This window comes from Astyanax mexicanus, chromosome 3 (assembly GCF_023375975.1).
Source record: "Astyanax mexicanus isolate ESR-SI-001 chromosome 3, AstMex3_surface, whole genome shotgun sequence".
NCBI classification, from domain to species: Eukaryota; Metazoa; Chordata; class Actinopteri; order Characiformes; family Acestrorhamphidae; genus Astyanax; species Astyanax mexicanus.
The window spans coordinates 6,111,072-6,135,404 of NC_064410.1; the positions used below are offsets into that span (position 1 = coordinate 6,111,072).

A 24,333-nucleotide genomic window follows, 5' to 3' on the forward strand; every position below is an offset into this window, starting at 1 on the left:
AATGCTTAACAAGCAAGCACTAGCCCACTTTACAAGGAAGCATTGGTCAGTTTTATCAGTTTTATAAGCAAGCATTGACATTTGCTTCATGGCTTGGAAGAATGCTTTACAAGCAAACATAAGCCAACTTTACAAGGAAGCATTAGCCAGTTTTACAAGCAAACAATGGCACACTTCATGGCTTTTTAGAATGTTTTACAAGCAAGTACTAGCCCACTTTACAAGGAAGCACTGGTCAGTTTTACTAACAAGCAATGGCATACTCTGCAAATCTTATTAGCCTGCTTACAAGCAAACATTTGTCTACTTTACAAGCAGCCATTGGTCTATATTACAAGTAAGCATTGGCCCATATTTTGGCTAAGGGGGGATCAAACCCAGAATTTCATATGGAAGACACTGGAACATTTTCAAAAACTCAACAGCATGAAATATCGTGATATTATTTTAGGGCAATATCGCCCACCCCTACTACACCATAAATCACCATATGAGCCATCACTGTTGTATTAAATTAGATTAGATTTGGTATTGAAGGTCCACAGATGGTATTAAAGGTCCACATCGAAAAATACCATGTGGTGTCTGCAGTGTTTCAGTATTTCAGCAGCAGTTATTAAATAAAACGTCAAAATAATATGTGTGCTGCTTCAGACTATCACAGAATGTAGTCCAGTCAATATCATTGACTCGCCCCAGATTATAAATGACAGGCGAAGAGACTCACAGCTGTATCCCATTACGGTGCACATGCATTAATGATGTCCTCTAGATAAGCTACGCCTGCCAGTAAGAGCTATTCCCCCTGCCATCTCCTCCCCCTGCAAATGGACTCGTTTCCGATGTTGTACATGATGTTCGAGCGGCGGATAGATTTTTCAGGGAAGAGCCGGGAGCCGCCTGGCTGCTCAGGCCTCTGTTCCCAGAAAACAAATTAGAGCGTCACTCAGGCGAACGGTTATGACCCAACAAGCGATAGAAACATATTCCGAACATCATAACACACCAGTTACACCAGTGGGCTGTTAGTGCGGATGTGCTGGTGTCCCTGCCGAGATGTAGTGCAGGTGCTCTACCTGCATTATGTGTCCAAATGTTTGTAGACATACTGTATCTTCTTATGAAGATATTAGCATTTAGCTAATAAGTCTACTATGTACTAGAAGTCGCACTTTTAAATTGTGTACCTTATGTATGAATTTTACCAGTTTGCTTGTGAGGAGCAGTAAATCCACTCTGCTGAAGTCCAGCGTTATATACAGGAGTTTCCACTAAGTTCTCCAGCACCAAGGCTGGAGCAATATTAGCATTAGCCGCTAACTAGCTAGCTAAGCGCTAGCTCCTTCGCCGCTCAGAGATGAGTATATCGGCCTGTGTCCTGCTGCAACCCCAGCTAGCACTGCTGGAGCAGCATTAGCATTATCTGCTAACTAGTTAGCTAAGCACTAGCTCTTTCGACATTGAGAGGCAAGTATAGGTGAATATAGACTGTAGCCTGCATGTTTTACACCGTGTTTTAAGCAAGCTACGTGGGACAAACCGCTAGCTAATATCGCCCTGGCTTACCGGAACACTCTGGGTTCCCAGTGTAGCACTGTCGGGTGGCATGTCCCCACTAATTTAGCCGCTAAAGCTAATGCTGCAGCACCCAGCCTTAGTGAAAATCTGTAAATCTAAGCTTACTGTAACTTAACTCTTTCTGCGCTCATTTGACTTTAAAAGAAAATGTTTTTTTTTTTTTTTTTTTTTTTAAGAATTGCAGTTTAGTTTACTTTGCTTAGCTTTACTTAACTTAGTAAACTTAGGGTTCACCCCCCTCCACCCCCGCAGCGGTTAAATCTGCTGAATTAGAAGAAAAACATGTAACAGACACCCATGTTCCTTACTAGTGTCGCCTAATGCGTCTTATAATTTAAACTTGCTAAAACAAGTCCAGTGTTATATACAGGAGTTTCCATTAGGTTCTCCAGCACCCAGGCTGAAGCAGTATTAGCATTAGCCGCTAACTCGCCATTCAGAGGTGAGTATATCGGCCTTTATCCTGCTGCTAACCCCGGCTAGCACTGCTGGAGCAGCATTTACATTAGCCGCTAACTATAGCCATGGCTTACCGCAACACTCAGAGTTCCTCAGTGTAGAGCTGTCAGGCAACATTTACCTGCTAATTTAGCCGATAATGCTAATGCTGCTGCACCCAGCTTTAGTGAAAATCTGGAAATCTAAGCTTACTTAAACTTAACATATTTAGCACTCGTTTGACTCTAAAAGAACTTTTTTTTTTAAAGAAATTACAGTTTTGTATTTACTTAGCTTTACTTAAATTACTTGAGGTTTAACCCCCCTCCACCACCCAGCGGTGAGACCTGCTGAATTAGAAGAAAAACATTGCGACACCCCTGTTCCTTACTAGTGTCACATAAAGCGCCTTATAATCTGATGCGCCTTATAGTGCGAAAAATACAACATGATATTAGAAAAAAATATTGTTGTAATTTAAGTTGCAATTGTATGCTATACAAGTCGTCCTTATTTGATTTGATTGGGAACAAGATATCAAAAAAATAAATGTTAAAGTTGCTAAAACACTTGCAATGAAGGTTGAATGATTTACTGTGCTTAACTGTATACCTTAAGGCTAAGCTAAGTCTTAGCATGTGATAAAGGCTGGAATTTCAAGGGGTCAAATGTTAACCAATGGCTGTAAGTCATTTATTATTAGTATTTATGGTGCAAGTGCCCTTTAAGAGGGGTGCCCTGTCATGTACACTTTAGATTTATGTCTATTATAGCTATTATCTTACTCGTTTATTCAAATAATAATCAAAATCGCGATCGGCCAGCTCAACTCTGCCCTGCTAATCTTCTAGTCTAGTCTTCTGGAGGGTTGGGTGCTCGATGTTTCTACCACACATGATCCTGTTTCGTCTCCTGGACCCTGAGTGTCTGCGTTCCTCTCAGGATAGCTCAACTCGCCCTGCCAACTTCTGACTTTGACAGAGACCAGCCGACCAGCTGCCGGCTCGGGTAGCATTTGGGTCATGGGTGATTTCCTGAGGCTGTGTGGGTTACCAGACCGTGCCACACAGTGGCTACAGTAGAGATCAGTAGACACAGGCTGTGTATGGTCACTATATTGAACTGATTTTAAAGGAAAACATAAATATATATATATATAAACATATATATATATATAAAACCTTTACCAGCATTTTATTAATTATGTATTATTTCTGTTGGCCTAATGTCTGCTTAAGATCAGATTAAGAGTTCAATTGTTTCTGGTCAGTTTAATGTTTATTAATTACATTTTATAATTTTTGGCCAAAATAGAAAATTGGATGTAAAAACTCATTATTTATTTATTTTTAATAAGTTTTCATCCATTTTCACAATTTTATTTTTATAATCCCTGCCCCTCAGAATTTAATTAAAAATGAAAAAATGAATATTTTCCTTGTTTTCTATTTTTTCCATTTTTGCATTTTGCAAGTTGGATTATACCATCAGGTTTGTGTTACAAAAACTTTTTTTTTTTTTTTTTTAAATAAGTTTTCATCAATTTTTCCAATTTTAGTTTTTTTTTTTATCTCTGCCCCTCATAATCAGAATTTCAGGAAAAATTAAAAAATTAATTTTGCCTCTATTTTCTAATTTTTCCATTTTTTTTTTTTTGCAAATTGCATTACATCATCAGGTTTGTGTTACAAGATACAAAAAATGGCATATTTGTCTTAAAATTCTGTTTGTGAAAGGCTGAATTGATAAAAGTAGATAATTGAAAAATGATAAAAACCCATTTCTTCTTCACTATACTGAATTGAAAAATAAAAAAAAAATTAAACTGCTGTATGTTACACTGACCGTTTTCCAGTGTACAGTGTTCATATCCAGTGTACACTCTAGGTGTGTTCCATTTACTGCATAAGTAATTATGCTGTGGACTCCAGGTGTGAAGGAACACTGATAAGACGACCTCTGATATTCGAGAACTTCTAAGTCATGCATATATCTAAAAAAAGAATGGAAAATACTCTGTAGATGTATTTACTGCATTTCCCAGGTTTTGATCTTCCAGTGCTCTTAGTGCTCTTCCCAAACCATCAAACATTTTCTTTACTTTACACTCATTGATATAAGCAAGCATTCAGCTAGTTTACAAGCAGTTATTGTGTACTTTACAGTCATTGACCTAATTTACATTCAGTGAAAGAGAATACAAAGACACGCATAAAGTACATAAAACTCCACATGTGTTCATTCATAGTTTTGATGCCTTCAGTGAGAATCTACAAGGTAAATAGTCATGAAAATAAAGAAAACGCATTAAAAAAACTTGTGGCTTGTACTGTATATATAAATAATGGAGGTCATGTTTATTTATTGTGCGATAAGTCAAAAATTTAATTATCGTGACAGGCTTATAAAACAACTGATACGTGCAAGATTCAGTGCTTCTGGCATCAGGACAGAGAGGAGATCCGTGTCAAATGATGTTTTGGTTCTCTGTCTCTCTCTCTCTCTGTGTGTTGACTGTAAGGTTTGTTATCTCTGTTCTAGGCAGGCTGTGCTGAACTCCAGGTCAGGATACGCTCTGGCCTTGCAGCGTGTTTAGCTTGGTTTATCTGTGTTTGGTCTTCGGTCTTTGGGAAAGGCAGTTTTCACAGCAGCAGAGCGGTATCAGATAGTTCAGCGGTGTCGGGGTCGACCGCTGTCATCTTTATTAACTCCCAGTCTAAAATCAATGCGCACAGACGCTCAATACTGTCCTGTTAACCTGCTGAAGTGCGGCAACCCCAAGCAGGTCTGCACTTTCCACCATATTGATTCAGGAGTGTGTGAGTGTGTTTGTGTTTATGTGTGTATAAAACAAGCCAAAAGGTTGTCTCAGAAAGAATGAACAGAAATTAACAGGAACAATATATATGGTCTGTAGAACGTTTTCTTAAATGTTACAGTTAATGTTTTCCGAACGTTCAAACTGAACATGAAGTTTTATGGTTGTTTTATGTAACATTTTGAATTGTCCTGGTTAGGGGTGGGCGATATTGCCCTAAACTAAAATAGGGCCCTCTCTTACACCCTGCGCAAGGCACGTCACAATGCTCATTGCTATCCTACACCCCGCCAACAGTCTATTTTTTTTACACCTTCCATCTGTGTCGTTTAAATAGCAACAGCGCTTGTAAATATATCAATGCTAATAGACGTTGTAGTCTGGAAATGAGGTGTGTTTAGGTAGATTTCTGGTGTATTGCTATCTTGGCAACTGAAAGCAACCATTAGAACAATTTAAGTCTCACACAACGTTCCCAGCTAGACAAATACTCACATTATGGAAATGTTAAAACAAAAACTATTACAAAAATAAAACACTGACACAAGTGACGTTGAAGCGACGTTGCAATAACATCGCCAACATTTTTGAATATGGTGAACGATATTATACTGTGCCATATGGCTAAAATAACAAAAATGTAGATGCAAGATGCAGAGCTTTCAGACCTTAATTAATGCAAAGAAAACAGAAATCAGTATTTGGTGGAATAACCCTGGTGGTTTTTAATCCCATCTTGTCATGTTCTCCTCCACCAGTCTTACACACTGCTTTTGGATAACTTTATGCTAATTACTCCTGGTGCAAAAATTCAAGCAGTTCAGTTTGGTGGTTTGATGGCTTGCGATCATCCATCTTTTTCTTGATTATATTCCAGAGGTTTTTAAATTGGTAAAATTAAGAAACTCATTATTTTTAAGTGGTCTCTTTTTTTTTTTTTCCCAGAGCTGTATATAAATATGGGAAATCTATATGACCCCGTATCGTTAGAATTAAAAGAATGAGTGTGTGTGTGTGTGTGTGTGTGCCTTCCTCTGCTAAGATCACGTACTCTGAGCTTCCCTGGCAGGGTCTGTGCGTGGCTGTGTTCCAGCGGGTGCTCTGAAAGAGGAGAGGAGGGTTAATGATCAGTCCCAGGCTCTCTGCGGGTCGAGCTGAAGGAGAGAGGGCATGGGAGCGAGAGAGGTCAGGAGAACCAGAAAGAGACGGAGAGAAAGGAAGAAGGAGAAAAAGAGAAAGAAAGAGAAAGAGAGAGAGAGAGAGAGAGAGAGATTCCTCTGAGAAAGCAGGCCGAAGTTCAGCGTGGCTTGGGCAGTCTCATAACACACACCCAACACAGCTGAAGATAAAGCCACGACTTTTGTCCAGCCTTTGAGAACATCTTGTTTTCTTTAGAAGTTCCTGTGCTTTCTGGTGTTTTCTTCCCAATTAAATCAGACAAAATGCATTAAAATCTCTTTAAATACAAAACGTTTTGTAAAAGTTGGTGGGCTTTGCTGATTTTTCCCAAAAATAAACATCTGTTTACTAAATTAATATCTTAGAATTCTCAGCTATATCCTGTATAGTTTATAAAAACTACTGTTAAAACAACTACTAATGTTTGTGAGCACATTTGCATTTTACTGTACAGTACATTATATCCCCCTTTTCACCCTTAGTCTATTTAGCTACACCCACTTAAAGTGGAGATATTACTATGCAAAACTCAATTTTTGAATAATTGTATGAAAAAAATGTACGAAACAACAGACAAAACAAATCTATCCCTCTGTTTTCTGTGAATCAGATAAAAAAAAATTGGTGTCAGGAATCATATATGCTTCTTTGATTCATTTAAATTACTTACCCCTACCCATAAACCCCCACCAGAGCCCCATCTACTAGATCAGTTGAAGAAATGACACCATCTCGCTAATTTTGCTTTCGAGAACCTCGGACAGTGCACAGCAGAATTAGCCAGTAGACGTCGTCCGAAGGAGGAATCTGTACCTACTGTCCATAGCAAGATAACTGATAAGGGAGATGTAACTACTTTTAAATAATGAGTTTTGTGCTTCATACTAATATAGTTAAGCATGAACAAACCCTGTTTGCGTTTTGCCATTTATCACAAGCTAAATCTAACATGTGGTAAACGCTCACGACAGCTTATTTGCATAAAAGTGACAAAGCCTGTAAACAGCTAATTCTGAAAGGAACTGAAACTAGTAAGAATAGAACTGGTGAGATCGATCTTTATCTTTATCTTCATCTTCATCTGAGAGTGATTTTGTGTAAAGAACTATATAAAAAATGTTTTGTACAGACCATAGATCTACTTTAAAGTGGCAGTCTATGTTATTTTGTCTCTAAACTGAAAGAGCAGAAGCATTTCTGAGTGGAGAAGGGACAGAGTATGGTATTTATTGGTACCAGTGTTCTAAAACCACCATCCCTGCTAAGCCTAATAGTTCTTCTTCTGGCCACGTCACGTGTCTTTACGTACTTCCGTCACACGTACAGCCTCTGAAAGAGGATCCGGCTCGGTTTTACTGAGCATGAGCGGCTGGTGGAGCATTGGAGACTTCAGAAGGGGAAACTCAGAGCTCAGTAGCACATAACCTGGAATCGGATTCATCCGCTCTGAAAGGAGACCGCATCACGCCCTCCCAGTTTAAAATGATTCTTCCGCATGCTCTGTGCACCTAAATCCCCTAATTTCCAAAACGTACGGATATCAGCTTTAATGCAAGTTAATGCTCTTTTGTAGTTTGGAACATATTAATACTAAGTTAATCATCTCCAAACTTCATTTGCAGAGAATGTTTGTCCTCCAGGGCCTTGAGAGCCACCCTGATTTCCCAGAACTCCCCTCCACTCCCCCCTTATCAGTGATCAGTGAACGGCAGGATATGGGTCAGGTAATAGGTGCCATAAAGCTGGAGCGCCCTGTTTAATCATTAATAATCTGCATCCAGCGCTTTCTCTTTCCGTGTGTGCTGCAGCTCAGAAGGCCTGACTGTGCACTCTGAATGAACCGTGCGTTTCAGGACAGGTCTCGACAAAATCTCGGGCAGATCTGTTCCTCATCCCTCGTTTTGTTTCCAGATTTCTCCACAATCCCTCTTTTCTTCTGCTGCTCTGTTCTTCTCCCGATCCCTCTGAGTCTTTCAGCGCTGTCATTCTCTCTGCCCAGGAGTTATGTGTGGAATGTCAGGTCTTCGGGTCTTCTTCAGGTCTTGCTTTCCCCGCACAAAGACGGGAGTGACAGACTGAAGACTGGAATTAGCCTGTAATTGCACATAATTCTAGTGACGAAGTGTTGGCTTAACTTCCGATATACGAGTACACACCACACAAAAGAGGGGGGGAGTACTTAGGTTAGGGTAGGTTAGGGTTGGTTTGGTGTAGGGATGCACGATATATTGTTTAAGCATCGTCATCACGTTTCGATTTTCGACACAAGAAGTAAATACACAGCTCTGTCTCTGTGTCTGTTTGAGCGACAGGCTTCTGCTGCCTGAGAAGCACAAGGGGGAGGGGAAAGGAGTAAACACGAGGTATCCACATGGTTGGGCACATGATTGTAAACGTGAGCACGTGTCGAAAGCTGTGCACCTCAGTCCAGCACAGTTTTGCAGTGCAGATATTTCCAGTTACAGCTGAATTCACGCTTTTAAACCCAGTAAAAAAACTTACTTATTCACCTTTTTAAAATGGCTGATTAAATGCCTGATTAAAAAACTGTTGTTTTCCTGTTTTTCTTGGGTTTTAAATGCTCGGCGCTGACTCAGCTCTTGATTGGTCTGGACGCGAGACAGCGGGCGGGTGGGGGCGGGGCTTTTGACATCATGGGTCCTGCATTTTTTAATATCGTGGTTTATAATAATCAAACAATAAAAAGAATGTTTGCAATGTAATTTTTTTCCAATATCATGCAGCCCTAGTTTGGGGTCATCATATTTTTGTTATTTTAGAGATTTTAGTGATGCGGATTTCATTTTCCAGCAGGATTTGGCACACTGCCCACACTGCCAAAAGTACTAATTGGCCTTAAATAATATTTTAATGTTCTGAAACACTGTTTTTTGGGTTTTCATTGGCTGTAAGCCATAATAATAATCATCAACAATAAAAGAAATAAACGCTTATAATAGATCAATCTGTGTGTAATACATCTATATAATATATGAGTTTCACAAATTCAAAAATGTTGGCAATATTATTGCATATGATACGATATGACACACCCCTAATAGTAATGGTAATATTGATGGTTCAGTATTGAGCTTTCCCAAACTGTTGACAGTCCTGTAACCCCTCTTCCTCTTCCTCTTCCTCTCCACAGCCTCCATCCCGTTCTTTGCATGTGAGCTGAAGGCGGTGAAGCCGTACAGGAGAGGCTTCTTCTGCGGAGACTCCAGCATCACGTACCCCTACATCGAGTCCGAGGCTATTCCGGACGTTGTGCTTATCGCTGGAGGAATCGCCATTACAGGGCTGACGGTGAGACACACATACACACACAAATACTTAGTATGTCTGATTGGAAAAGCCAGAAGAACTGAAGAGCTGTCTGTAGAACTGTCTATAGAACTGTCTAGAACTTCACCAGAACCTGACCAATTTCATTATCTTCTCAGAATCACTTTAAATGAAGCTTCTGCTGATGCAGTAAATTTGACATCAGATAATGTAGTTGGTGAAGTTGGATGGCAGGTTTACCTGCAATAAGCAAATCAAGCATGAGGTTTAAAAACTTTAAGACAGAGTGTATACTGTATCTACGCCAATGGGTGTGGCGTTAAGTAAAAGGTTAAGTAAAAGGTAAATGGCATATGGCATGGCATATTGCTATCTATCTATCTATCTATCTTGGCAACGGAAAACACGGGTGCACCACTGACTGAATACAACCTAGACAGTCAGGTCAAGTCAGATGTTCATTGCTATCTTGGCAGCGAATTGTCAAATCCAGGTATACACCCCTGCTTGTTACACACACATGGACACGCAGCAGTGCACAAACCCATGCACGGATCTTCATGCCTTTTGTGTGTTTTGATCCACGCAGGTTGTACTTTTCCCGTTTGTGATAGCAAAGACACACTGACATGCCCTGAATCAAGCTGTGCAGATTGCTTAAATAGGGCCCAATATGTTCCTTTCCCAGACAGGGGTTAAATCTCAATTTAAAATGCTATTTAGTAAAAGACTAGGTTTAATCCCTTAACATGCCCTTAATGAGTAGGCCATGTTTTAGAACAGGAAACTATTGAAATGTGCTAAAAGCATTTAGAACCACTGATACTGAGGTAGAAATTCTGATCTATACTTTTTAGCTGACTCTTGTACTCTTCTAATTCACACGATTATTTGTATTATTATTACATTTTCACACGATTATTTGACCTTTCTACTCCTTACATTTTAAAAATAGCCTTGTTACTCCTGTTTCATTTCAGCTGGTTTTCATTCAGGCTTTTCATCGTTCAATAAAACCCCTATCCAGATAAATCTCTCTTTGTCCTCTTTCTTTCTTTCTTTCTTTCTTTCTTTCTTTCTTATTCTTTTTTTCTATCCGTAAGTTTCTTTTTTTCTTTAGTTTTTTCCTTCATCTTTCTTTCTCAAATGAATTCTTTTTCATTCATCTTTCTTTATTTTGGACCATTGTTTCTTTCCTCGTTTTTCTTTTTTTCTCTTTTTTTCTTTCTTTCTTTCTTTCTTTCTTTCTTTCATTCTTTTTTTTTAATTAGTTATTTTTTCTTTATCTTTCTTTCTTACTGACTATTTTTCTTTCTTTCATTTGTTTGTCCTTATTTTTCTTTCTTTCATTCTAGATTTTCATTCGTTATTTTTCCCTCCTCATATCTTTCTTTCTTTCTTTCTTTCTTTCTTGATTTTTGCTCAGTTTCTGTCTATCAGGCCTTTTGTTCATTATTGTTGTGTCATAATTCCTTGTGTTCTCTTATCTCTTATCTTTCTGTAGTTTGCTTTGTCATTTCTTTTTTTCATCTTTTTTTGTCTTTTTTCTGTCCAATTCCCTGTTTTTATAATCATGTCAGAAATCTCCCAGTTTGTCTGCAGTGACTGCTTGTTTGCCAGTAAGACCCCAGTGAGGCTAATACTGATAGTGAAACTGTTTAGATACAGAGTAGAGGACTGACTCCAGATCAGCAGCTTCACTGATTCTATTAAGATCTTATTGAATGGCAGAGAGTGTTTCTTATGATGCTCGCTCGACTCTTTACCAAAAGTCAAACAACACAACCTACTCCTGTTACTCCTGTTTCATTTCAGCTGGTTTTCATTCAGGCTTTTCATCGTTCAATAAAACCCCTATCCAGATAAATCTCTCCTCCATCCAGATAGATAGTGATAGTGAATGTGATTGTGCACACTCCAGCAAGAACATAGCAGACGTATGTAGTCTAGTATGAAGAAGATGATCCATGCAGAGACTCAAGAGAACTCCAGATAAACTCCAGTCCAACTATGCTTCTTTGTATATTTACATTCTACTAAAATACATTGATTTTCAATGGGCATATATAAAACTGAAACAGGGAACAGCCTAGTGCATCCCAAATTTATACAATATAACATTATATTAATTTTGGCTAAATTTGAGAAAAATGTTTTTTGGGGAGGGGGTATAGGGTAGTACGCTATACCTTTAGCCTTTGTTTTTAATGGCTTTATTTTTTCCTCTCAGATTATTTTTACTTTTACACTTTAAGTAGTTTTGAAACCAGTTCTTTTATACTTTTAGTTCAATTGTAAAAAGCTTGAGTTGACACTTCTTAAACTTCGAAAGAGTATTTTAAACCCTAGTATCTATACTTCTACAGAGTAATGAATATGAATACACGCCTTTGACACCTTTGCTTTATAGTACCAAAAAAGGTCTTCCTTTAGCATCAGTGAGCTTTGGGCACTCGTGACCTTGTTGATGGTTCACTGCTTGTCCTTCTTTGGATCACTTTCAGTAGGTACTAAACGGTACTGCTTCAAGGAGCTCCATCAAGAGAAACAATAAGTCAATAAATACTTTATTTTTATGTCGGGTGAATTGTATGGTATGTCTAAAGGCCGTGTTCTGTGTTATCTCTTACAGATCGCTCTGGGAGAGTGTTACCGAGTGCGTTTCAGAGGCGTCAACTCCAAAGCCTTCGTGAGGAACTGCTACATCTCCTGCCTCTACAAGGAGCTGGGTGCCTTCCTGTTCGGGTGCTGCATCGGCCAGTCGCTGACCAACATGGCCAAGCTGAGCGTGGGTCGGCTCCGCCCCCACTTCCTGTCGGTGTGCAACGTGACGTACGAGTCGCTGGGCTGCAGGCCGGGTGAATACGTGCCGTATGTGGACTGCAGCAGCTTAGCTAAGGAGGAGGAGGAGGCCAGGTGAGTCAGATTCACGTTTAAAATGTACATTACTGGCGTTTTGTACATGTTCCTGTGAAGAGAGAGAAAAAGCAATAAAGTAAGCCATTACTTTTCACTGATCTGTTGCAGGAAGTCCTTTTTCTCTGGCCACGCCTCTTTCGCCATGTACACCATGCTTTACCTCGCTGTGAGTATTATTATGAGTGGTCTTTTACACACACACACACACACACACACAATAGGTTAATAATGGGTTAATGCTGACAGTAATAGAGAGAGAGTGTTTGGTGTGATGCTCGCTCGAACGCTTAACAACAGTCTTTAATTCATGATAAGACGGAAACACAGATTTTTCCTTTTTTCTTCTTCTTTCTTTCATTCTTTCCTCATTTTTCTTTCTTGTTTTCATAATTTTTTTCTTCCTTTTCTTTCTTTCATTAAATTTTTTTCTCAATCTTTTTTCTTTCCCTTTACTTTTTCCCCTTATTTTTCTTTCTTTCTTTCTTTCTTTCTTTTTCCCCTTCATCCATCTATCTATCTATCTATCTATCTATCTATCTATCTATCTATCTATCTATCTATCTATCTATCTTTTTTACTAGACTTTAATTTTTTTTTTCTTAAATTTTCTTTTTCTTTCATTCTAGACTTTTCCCTGATTTCTTTCTTTCGTTCTTCCCTTTTTCTTTCTTTTATTTTTCTTTCATCGTTTTTTTCTTTCCCAATTTTTTTCTTACGTTCATTCGTTTTTTCTTCATCATCTTTCTTTCTTTCATTATATCTTTTTTCCTCATTTGTTGTCCTCTTTCTTTCTTTCTTTCTTTTTTATTCTTTTTTTCTATCCGTAAGTTTCTTTTTTTCTTTAGTTTTTTCCTTCATCTTTCTTTCTCAAATGAATTCTTTTTCATTCATCTTTCTTTATTTTGGACCATTGTTTCTTTCCTCGTTTTCCTTTTTTTCTGTTTTTTTCTTTCTTTCTTTCTTTCATTCTTTTTTTTTAATTACTTATTTTTTCTTTATCTTTCTTTCTTACTGACTCATTTGTTTGTCCTTATTTTTCTTTCTTTCATTCTAGATTTTCATTCGTTATTTTTCCCTCCTCATATCTCTCTTTCTTTCTTTCTTTCTTTCTTTCTTGATTTTTGCTCAGTTTCTGTCTATCAGGCCTTTTGTTCATTATTGTTGTGTCATAATTCCTTGTGTTCTCTTATCTCTTATCTTTCTGTAGTTTGCTTTGTCATTTCTTTTTTTTCACCTTTTTTTGTCTTTTTTCTGTCCAATTCCCTGTTTTTATAATCATGTCAGAAATCTCCCAGTTTGTCTGCAGTGACTGCTTGTTTGCCAGTAAGACCCCAGTGAGGCTAATACTGATAGTGAAACTGTTTAGATACAGAGTAGAGGACTGACTCCAGATCAGCAGCTTCACTGATTCTATTAAGATCTTATTGAATGGCAGAGAGTGTTTCTTATGATGCTCGCTCGACTCTTTACCAAAAGTCAAACAACACAACCTGTCTAAAACGACTACCTTAGCAACATGCTACGCTAATCTGAATTCACACTGATTGGTATCTGAAATGACAATACAGTTAAAAAACTGCATAGCACTGCATAGTACTGCATTTGAGGGTTTTTTGTGCTTTTTTGCTATTTGTACCAAACTTTTACTAAGGGACTGAGGGAACCAAGCTGTTAGACTTCTAATACACACGCACACACACACACACACACACATCTATATTTCTTAGTAATATTATTACCAAACAGCTGTCTCTAAGCTTTAATTACTGTGATCGCTGGCTCCACTCTGCTGATGAGATTTACCGCTGTAAGCTCCCATTCGTGCCATATGGGAAGCTGCCAAATATTTCCTACTCAAAAACAAAAACACACACACACACACACTCATGCATACACACACACACATACACACACACACACTGAATGGAGAAGGGTCTGAGAAAGCCAAAACTCCCCAAAGGCATCTTGTTTCAAGCGAAAGAGAAAAGGGCGAGAGAGAAGCAGAGCGTTCTCCAAAAGTCTGATGAATAGATGGGAGAGGGAGGGAGGGAGCGCGAGTGCGAGAGAGAGAAAGAGAGAGAGAGAGAGAGAAAAAAAGAGACAGAGAAAGAGGAAAAGAGGGAAAGAGAGGGAGAAAACAGGCCGGGGACAGAGGAGGCCTTGTTTACTTGTGGGCTGGGTCGTGAAAGAGGGGGCTTTGGCCTGCTGAGAGATGGACAGGCTTCTTTCAGCACTGACCTCTTCTCTCTCTCTCTCTCTCTCTCTCTCTCTCTCTTTTTTTCTCTTTCCCTCTCTCTCTCTTTGCTGTTCTGATGTTGAGGCCGCTCTGCAGTGAAAGGGGCAAAAATGACGGGACACTCCCGCTCGCCTCATAATGCCTGACATTCAGTCCGATTCAAAGCCGCCTCCTTTATCTCGGCTTCCTCCGCAAATCCCATCAGCCCCCTGTGCTCCGCCGTGCCAGTCATCTGTCAGGAGATTCCGAAACCGCCGCCCGAAACCAGCGACTTTTACCGCTTTGTACGTCCATTCACCCGCCCGCAGAACTGACACGGAGGGGGGGGGGGGGTCTGTAGAGTCTGTGGGGGTCTTTGGAGGCGGGGGGAGGGGTTGGTATTGGTTGGATGGCAGCTGAAAGGCAGTGCCAGGCTCTTTGTCACCGCCCTCCACTCTCCCTCCCCCACCTGGAGAGTTGGAGTTGGATGGGTGCCACTTTGACCAATCACAGAAATTCCCAGCTGTACCAGGCTGCCACTAACCCAGTCCAAACTTGCCCTCTATTATCCTTCTTTTCCTTGTCTGAACTTTTTTTCACTCACACTTTTTTCAGTCAGTTGTTTCCCACTTTTCAGTTTCTTTTATCTGCTTCCTTCTTTTTTTTTTATCATTTTTCCCATTCTTTCTTTGTGTTCTTTACTTTCTTTCTTGTCTTTATGACATCTTTCTTTCAGTAGAACAATGCTGCCATTCCCTTTTTTCTTCTCACTTTATTATATATATCTTTTTTCTTCTTTCTTCCTTACTTTTATTCTCATGTACATTATCTTTCCTTATTGCATTCTTTTTTGTTTTTTCTTTACTTTCTTTCTTTAATCTCATCTCTTGTCTTTTTTATGTTGTCTGTCTTTCTTTATTGTCATTCTTCTTTTATGTACCTAATGTTTTTGTTTCGTTCTTTGTTTCTTTCTCTTTTACGTGTTTTCCATCTTTTTCTTTTCTTTGCGCCTTTATTTCTTCCTATTTCCTTACCCATCTCTCATTTCTCCCTCTGTCTTTTTTCCTTTCTTCTTCCTTTGGTCTGTCTTGTGGTCTGTCTTACATTCTTCATTCTTCTTTACTTTTATTCTCGTGTTCATTCTCTTTCTTAATTTAATTATTTTTTTGTTTTCTTTACTTTCTTCTTTCTTTCTAACCTCTTGTCTAGTCTGACATATTCCTTTCTTTATTACCTTTTTTCTTTTATAACTAATTTCTTTTCTTTGCTTATTTATTTCTTCACCTTTTTCTCTTCCTTTCTACTTTAATCTGTGGGTTTTTTACCATTTCTGCTTTTTTTCTTTAATTTTCCTTACTTCTTTTTACTGTTTTTTTTTTAGTTTGTCTTTCCTATGTTCTCTTTTTTCTTCCTTTCTCTTTCTGTCTCTCTCCTCTTCTCTCTCTCTTTCTTGCTCTGTAACTGTAGATGTCTGGCTCGGTGTGTGTGTGTGTGTTTTCCTGCAGTTCTCCTGCTCTCAGGCCCAGCTGTTGAGAGCTTCACTGCAGGATCACACACCTGTGTGTGTGTGTGTGTGTGTGTGTGTGTGCGGTGCTCTTAAACTCAGGAATGTCGGCCAGCCGTTCATCAGACATGCCTGTTCATTAAGTTCATCCGCAGCCGGTTTCCCCGCCGTCGCCTCTGACCTCAATACTCCTGAGTGTGGAGGGTAAAGCTGCAGGACCAGAGCCAGCACCTGCTTTCACCCTCCACTGCCCACAGCATCAGCCGGACCCTCCGATACTGTTACACAGCCCCGCCCTCTCCAACCGCGTACCTGCGTCTCTCTCTGACTCACGGTCACCAGGATTTAATAAAGCAAAGACCCCCACGTCTGTTCATCCAGCCTGAGACTGCACCATACCGGCACTACTGCTCATACCTGCACTGTCTTACCCACTTTAATCCCCCCTACAATGCACTTGTTCACTTTATACCTCTACATTTACATCTGCCAAATTAACACATAATTTCTGAAAAACAACATACTCAATGTAAAACATGGTGGTGGTAGTGTGATGGTCTGCAGCTGCTTTGTTGCTTCAGGGTCTGGACAACTTGCTGTAATTGATGGAACCAGGAATTCTGCTGTTTACCAAACAATCCTGAAATAAAATATCTTTATTAACAAAAAAGCGTAAACAGATGAGTTGTGTTTTTGTATGTTTTCAAAGAACACATGGAGGCCAAACTACAACAGCTATGCTGCAGAAATGAGGCAAATTAGACCTGCAGTTATTTAGATGTTGTTCTGACCTCTTTTGGATTTCATGTATGAGTTGTCCATTCCCTTTTGGAGTAATTTTGGTAGGGCAGACACTTCTAGGAAGGTTCACTAGCCTTAAGAGCCTTAGAAGTGACTTTGTAACCTTTTACAGATAAATATATAACATAACGTGTTGTTTTTAAAGATTTAAAGATTTTAAAGATCCTGCTTCATGTTGTCAGACAGTTTATATTTAAAGCTCACCTTCCGCGAAAATCCGATTTTTCTTGTTTTTTGTGGAATACAGTAGGTCTCTCCGAGTTGAATGTGTACACCTGCACATTAAACTGTTTTGCAGCCCCCATTGTCTGCAGGAGCTAAGCAAAGAAATCCCCCCTCCCCCCCTCCGAAAAACGGGTGAATTTTGAATTATCTTTCTGCCTACGTAGGCAGAAACTCACAGACCAGCCCACCTTGGCTCGAGAAACTCCCAGAGGCGGAGCTGAAGCGACGCAACATCACCGCTCATCAGTTAGGAGGTGGGAGGCAGTGAGCGGCAGAGCGGTGGAGGGGTGTCGCAGTGCTCCTAGCCAATCAGAGGAGAGATATTTGCATGCTGTTTGCATGTATGAATATTCATGAGCAAAGCTGGAATCCGGTCATTTTGGACACACCCCTAAAACAGTCCATTAAAAAAGAGCTATACAGAGACACCTGAGCACTTTTTTTTTACAAAAACGGCTCACATGTCATTCATTCATACTAGAGACCACAACTAGACATTTTAAAATGAAAGAAAAAACGACGGAAGGTGACCTTTAAGTGATTTCTTAATTTTACAGGTCTGGCAGTAATCAGGACCTGGTTGTGAAATTGAACTCAGCTTTCCAAAAAATGTGGTTAATCACAGTTATTTCTGTGGGTTGCAAATTACTTTTTCACACAGGGCCAAGTTGGTTTGTATAGTTTTTTTTTTTTTTACCTTTTTTTCATTGTTTTCCATCATTTAAAAACTTCCTTTCAAAGCAAACTGTAAGCTGTATTTAATCAGGTTAAAAATGTGGCTATGATAAAAAAAAAAGGGGCAAATACTTTTTCATGACACTGTATTGTGAAATACACACATAAAACTCACACTCTGGTACATGGTGTTATAGCTGAATATTGTTTTTTGTGTATACACTACTGATGTATATGTATAAATATGGTTAATCACACTCTGTGTCTCTGCTCTCTGTAGTTCTACCTGCAGGCTCGGTTTTCATGGCGAGGGGCGCGGCTGCTGCGGCCGCTGATTCAGTTCCTGCTGGTGATGTTGGCGGTGTACACCGGCCTCACCCGAATCTCCGACTATCGCCACCACCCCACTGACGTCATCACCGGCTTCCTGCAGGGAGCGCTGACCGCGTACTGGGTGGTAAGAGTCACAACTTTCTCCAAAAGATATATATATATATATATAATTAGATCACTTCAGTTTCTGAATCAGTTTCTCTGATTTTGCTATTTATAGGTTTATATTTGAGTAAAATGAACATTGTTTTTTATTCTATAAACTACAGACAACATTTCTCCCAAATTCCATATAAAAATATTGTCATTTAGAGCATTTAGTTGCAGATAATAAAGAGAAATGGCTGAAATAACAAAAAAAAAAGAAGCAGAGCTTTCAGACCTTAAATAATGCAAAGAAAACTAGTTCATATTCATAATGTTTTAATAATTCAGAAAACAAATGCATCTTGGCATCATGTTCTCCTCCTCCACCAGTCTTACACACTGCTTTTGGATAACTTTATGCTGCTTTACTCCTGGTGCAAAAATTCAAGCAGTTCAGCTTGGTTTGGTTTGATGGCTTGTGATCATCCATCTTCCTCTTGATTATATTCCAGAGCTTTTCCATTTGGTCAAATCAATGAAACTCATCATTTTTTAAAATGGTCTCTGATTTTTTTGAAGATTTATATTTTTTACAGCCAAAAAAATATTTAAGCAAATATGGCAAAATGAATTAATTGTTTGATATTGTTAACTTTTTTTTTATTCCTTTTTTTTATATTTTTAAGCCTAAGGAAAGCAAAAAAAAAAAAACGAGCACTGGATGCTAAAGTAAAGCGCTTCCGTTTGTTTTTTTTAGAGTAAGCTTAGATTTCCAATATTTTAGCGCGGTTAGCAGCGCTTAGTGCTAGTAAATGCTGCCTGACAGTGCTACACTGAGGAACCTGGAGTGTTTTGGCAACCCAGGGCACTATCAGCTAGCGGTTCGTCCCACATAGCTTGTTTTAACCTGATAAAAACACAGACTACAGTCCGATATATACTCACCTCTGGAGGAGGAAAGAGCTAGCGCTGCTCCAGCCTTGGTGCTGGAGAAACTTTACGTAAAAACTCCTGTATAACGCTGTATGTCAGCAGAGTGGCTTTACTGCTCCTTACAACCTGACTGGTAAAATTTATACTGGATTAAAAGGCGCACTGATAATTTTTGGGAATTTTTTTTTTTCTGTTTGTGTCTCACAGGCCTTTCACATCTCCTCCATGTTTAAAACCTGTGCTTCGGACGGCGGCTCACCCACGAGTCATTCCCTGGACAGCCCCCTGTCCGTGTCCAGCAGGCAGACGGTGTGCTAGCACCCACCCGCTGGGCGTAGCATCAGCACAGCACAAACTGGACAGACTGGACTTGATTCAGTTTAAAAAAAACAAAACAAGGAAAGGCCACACGGAAGGTGGAGCGGATGGACAGGAGGGAGAAAGTCGCAGGAGAGGAGGGAGAGAAAAGATGGAGGACAGGATGCTGCAGAAAGGACTGCTGATAAAGGAACGGCCCAAGCAAAGGCATTCACTCACGCCCAGACATTTTATTGACACGTCCTACAGAAAGAAGGAAACGTCCAGCTGAGCTTCTTCCTGCAGACTTACTTCATCCATCCAGACTCCCATCAGCCCTCCGCTCTCAAATAGGGCTTTGTTTTTTCTTTTTTGTTCGCATCTTAGTTTTACTTTATATACAGAAAACACAGGGGTTGTACAATTAAAACTGAAACACCTGGTTTAAGACCACAATAATTTATTGTGGTGACGGACAGTTCTGGTGGAAACAGAAGAGTTGAGGTGCACAATCCGGGTTAGCACCCGAACAGCTCTTTCAGACAGCTTCCTCTTACAGCATCCACAGTTAATCCTGTTGGATGTGGTTGGTCCTTCTTGGTGGTATGCTGGCTGACATTACCCTGGATACCGTGGCTCTTGATGCATCACAAAGACTTGCTGTCTTGGTCACAGGTGCTCCAGCAAGACGTGCACCAACAATTTGTCCTCTTTTGAACTCTGGTGTGTCACCCATAATGTTATAGTGTGCATTGCAATATTTTGAGCAGAACTGTGCTCTTACCCTGCTAATTGAACACTGGTGGAATAATGTGCAATTAATGAAGATTGGCCACAAGGCTGCTCCAATTTAGCCATGAAACCTCCCACACTAAAATGATGACAGGTGTTTCAGTTTCATTGTCCAACCCCTGTATGTTCTAGATGAAGCTGCTAATGACGGTATTAGTCTGTAGTTATACTGACTCCAGTTAAAGATATGGGAGAGATGTGATATTCAGAGACTGTGAGACTGATTTGACTCTGGTAAAGGACAGTACTGACCGTACTGTCCGTGACTGAGCCTGACTGTGGTCAGTTGTGTTCATTAATAAACCATCCAGCTGCCTTAAAGCTGAGGTTGAGGACCTGCAGTGTTGTGTTTGGGAGAAATGCCACTTCGAGGGACGGACTTGTCCAATCAGAATCAGAAAATCCTTTGTATTGTACCAGAACACAATACATTTTCTTTTTTTTTTCCTTTCTTTTTTCTGTTTTCTTCTTTTTGCTTCTTTTTAATTTTTATTTCCAGCCTTCATTAGCACTTTCTTGCTTTTTTTTATTTTATTATTATTTTTTTTTCTTTTTTTTTTGGCCTTTCATTATATATTTTTTTTTATTTACTTATTCCTCTTTATCTGTGTGTCTCTTACTTTTCTTATTATTTTATGCTCCTCTTTTTTTACTTTCCGTTTTTCTTCTTGTTTTTTTTTTTTTAAGCGTTTTAAGAGCTTCAATCATAAAACAAGGTTTGAGTTTGACTGAGTTTGTTGTTCAATCAGATTCGATCCCATTTTTAACCACTTTCACTGTGCGAGTGAGACAGCACTGTGCGACCCGTCCATGCTCCGCCCACAAATTTTTCCACATTTTTTTAAATATTCAACAACTCAGTACTTGTTAAAATGCTTCAGTTTATTTTTATATATGATAAAATGGATAGAATAGGGGTTTACGTGAATTTTCTAAACGTGTTGAATGTGGTTTTCAGCTTAAGTGTGACAAAAAAAAAAATGATTTACTTAAAAATAATTTTTTACTTAATTTTTAAAAAAAGTATAAAAAGTATTATTCAAATTCAAGCCCACCTACTTCTCTTAACCACCTCAAACTTCTATATTTATCTATATTCTGACCGCAGTGGACTGGACTGCAGTTCCATGACAAACACTACATACATAATGTCTTTACAGTATGATTCATTTTACAGGCAAACTATAAAAAAATATATAGTTAAAAATGATTAAAAATACATTTAAAAAAGACTACTTGTAAAAAATAAAAAAAAAAAGGCTGATGAAAAAGTCTCATATTTGTGGGCGGAGCTTCAACAGGTGCGTCTCAAATTTTTTTTAACATCATTGAAAAGTTACTTTATTTCAGTAATTCAGTTCAAAATGTGGAACTCACACACACACACAGAGTGATCTATTTAAAGCGTTTATTATTTCTTTTATTGTTGATGATTATTATTATATTATTATGGCTTACAGCCAATGAAAAATCTATCCTAAAATCAGTGTCTAATCAGAAAATTAGAATATTATATAAGACAAATCGGTACTTTTGGCCGTGTGGGCAGTGTGCCAAGTCCTGCTGGAAAATGAAATCCACATCTCCATAAAAGTTGCAGTACAGCAGAGAGAAGAAAGAAGTGAGATTAGAGTAAGATTTTGTGGGAAAACAAAACTGCACTGACTTTAGACTTGATAAAATAAAACACAGTGGATCAACACCAGCAGATGACAGACATGTCTCTCCAAATCATCACTGATCATCAGTAAATTTTACATTTCATTTGTAAATTAAGGGAGCAGAGTCTGGAGGAAGAGTGGAGAGACACACAGTCCAAACTGCTTGAGGTCTAGTGTGAAATTTCAACCAATCAGTGATGGTTCGGAGAGACATGTACGTCATCTGCTGGTGTTGATCCACTGTGATTATATCAAGTCCAAATTTATCTTTTATGGAGATGCGGATTTCATTTTCCAGCAGGATTTGGCACACTGCCCACACTTCCAAAAGCACCAATTGGTCTCATATAATAGTCACTGATTTATTAGCTGTAAGCAATAAACAACAATAAAATAATATATATTTTTGAGATGCACCTGTATATTTGGGTCAATTTGCCTCCTCTTGCCTATTGGCTATCGCGTGAGTCCTTCTTCTTAACCCTTAACAGCTCGAGCAGGCGGCTCACTGGACACTACCTGCCTGCTCCTACGCATAGCACTTGAACTGTGGAAAAGTGTCCTTTACTTCTAGCAGATTTGTTGTTTTTTTTAAATAGTTTTGTTTTGTTTTCCCCTCTAACTGTGGTCAGCCAATCACTTTCTTCCTATTTTGGATGATTATTCAAAATGAATGTATATAAATCATTTTATATAAATATATATATATATAAAAATGTATAAATATAAATATATATAAATCTATCCTAAAAAAAAGTATTAGCACGTTTTTTTTTGTTTTGTTTGTTGTTTTTTGTAAGTTTTTATGTTTTTTTTTCTATGTTTCTATCTGTTTGTATTGATCAGGTACGCAGAGAGCTTCTTCTCCTGTATAAATGAATAGTGACTGAGCCAGAGCTCCTGTACGGAAAGCTATTATTCTACATTTCTAGTTTTATAAGTGTTTCGCTCTGTCGTGTCTGTCTGTGAAAGCCCTCGGGCCTAAAATAACCACTGTATTAATAATAAACCAAACCAATAAAGTGAATGTTCAATCTCTGTAGCTTTTGATTTTGTGATTATCTGTCTTTATCTTTAATGGAATGTTCATCTGTTGCATATTTTGGCAGAGATATTGCTGGGAAACCCTTGCAAAAGTATGGAATTCGTTTTTTATTGAGATTTTACCAGTGTGCTGAAACCACCATCTCTGCTAAGCCTAATATATATATATTCATTCTAAAAACTGGGGTGTCGGGTCTCTTTTTCGCAGAAGTTCTTCTGGCCACGTCACACGTCTTTACGTACTTACGTCACACGTACAGCCTCTAAAAGAGGATCCGGCTCAGTTTTACTGAACGCGAACGGCTGGTGGAGCAATGGGGACTTCAGAAGGGGTCCTTATCTTTAATGGAATGTTCATCTGTTGCGTATTTTGGCAGATATTCCTGGGAAACCCTTGCAAAAGTATGGCATTTGTTTTTTATTGAGATTTTAAGTGATAGACCAACACAAAGTAGCACATACTTGTGAAATGGAATAAAAATGATACCTGTTTTTTAATTTTTTAATCAAATACAAATCTAAAAATGTGTGACGTTTTGAAAACCATGTATTAATTTCATTACAATATACAATTATGTGCTACTTTGTGTTGGTCCGTGTGTATTTTTTAGTTATTAAACTGAGTGGAAAAGAATATGGATAAAATATTGTGTTTAATGGCACCAGTGAGCTAAACCACCATCCCTGCTAAGCCTAATAATATATTAATTCTAAAACTGGGGTGTCGGGTCTCTTTTAGCAGAAGTTCTTCTGGCCACGGCACGCGTCTTTACGTACTCACGTCACACTTACAGCCTCTAAAAGAGGATCCGGCTCATTTTTACTGAACGCGAGCGGCTGGTGGAGCAGTGGGGACTTCAGAAGGGGAAACTCAGAGCTCAGTAGCTCCTCCATTCACTCATAGTAAAACTAAAGAAACGAAGGAGTGAAGTTTCTGACTGAGCTCCCTCTCTCTTTCTCTTTCTCAAGTTGAAACAGTATTTAATCCCCTCTTAAAGTCTACCAACTGGTCATAATGTCTTTTAAAATCTTGCTGTTTAATGATCTACTTTCTAATATTTAAAACCAGTGTTCTCAAGTCTCACGCTTTGAGTCTCACCTCAGCGAGTTCACATGCTCACACACCTAACATGGTATTTCTCACGCTTGCCAATCCATTGGCTGTATATTATAATGTACTCTAGTTGAGCCAATCAGAATATAGATAGCTCTGTTGTTAGGCAGACCTAGTCAAAGAGGGTGGAGTTTCAGCCAGAGTGTTAGGTGTGAAGAACTGTCTGATTCGAAAGTTCTGAAACACACGTCGGTGAACAACTGAAGGACAACGGTGGCAACCCCACCCACCACCATCCCCCGTTTAACAACTGAAGAACTGCGCGCACCCACCATCTCACGCCCACCACCAAACTTCAAAACTTGAGAGCCCTGTTTAAAACACTTTTTTTAAAAAACAACAAAAATACAACTTGTTGATTTCACTGTTAGGGACGCTGGGACGATGCATACTTTTCCCGTCGTTACGATAGCAAAGACACACTGACGTGCT

The 24,333-nt window shown here is 39.0% G+C and overlaps 1 protein-coding gene and 1 long non-coding RNA gene across 2 annotated transcripts in view; one reads left to right on the plus strand and one right to left on the minus strand.

Annotated features, from left to right (window-relative positions):
- ppap2d (phosphatidic acid phosphatase type 2D) overlaps positions 1-22,785 on the plus strand; it is a 47,391-nt gene extending 24,606 nt beyond the window's left edge. Inside the window, exons 2-6 of the mRNA XM_049475759.1 lie at positions 9,165-9,322; positions 11,934-12,217; positions 12,329-12,386; positions 17,921-18,097; positions 19,201-22,785. Coding sequence (XP_049331716.1) covers positions 9,165-9,322; positions 11,934-12,217; positions 12,329-12,386; positions 17,921-18,097; positions 19,201-19,311 — 788 coding nt within the window. The 3' untranslated portion in view covers positions 19,312-22,785. The remainder of the gene's footprint in view (positions 1-9,164; positions 9,323-11,933; positions 12,218-12,328; positions 12,387-17,920; positions 18,098-19,200) is intronic.
- Positions 16,927-24,333, minus strand: part of LOC125799309 (uncharacterized) — a 637,314-nt gene continuing 629,907 nt past the window's right edge. Inside the window, exon 2 of the long non-coding RNA XR_007438164.1 lies at positions 16,927-17,015. This is a non-coding gene — a long non-coding RNA (uncharacterized LOC125799309). The remainder of the gene's footprint in view (positions 17,016-24,333) is intronic.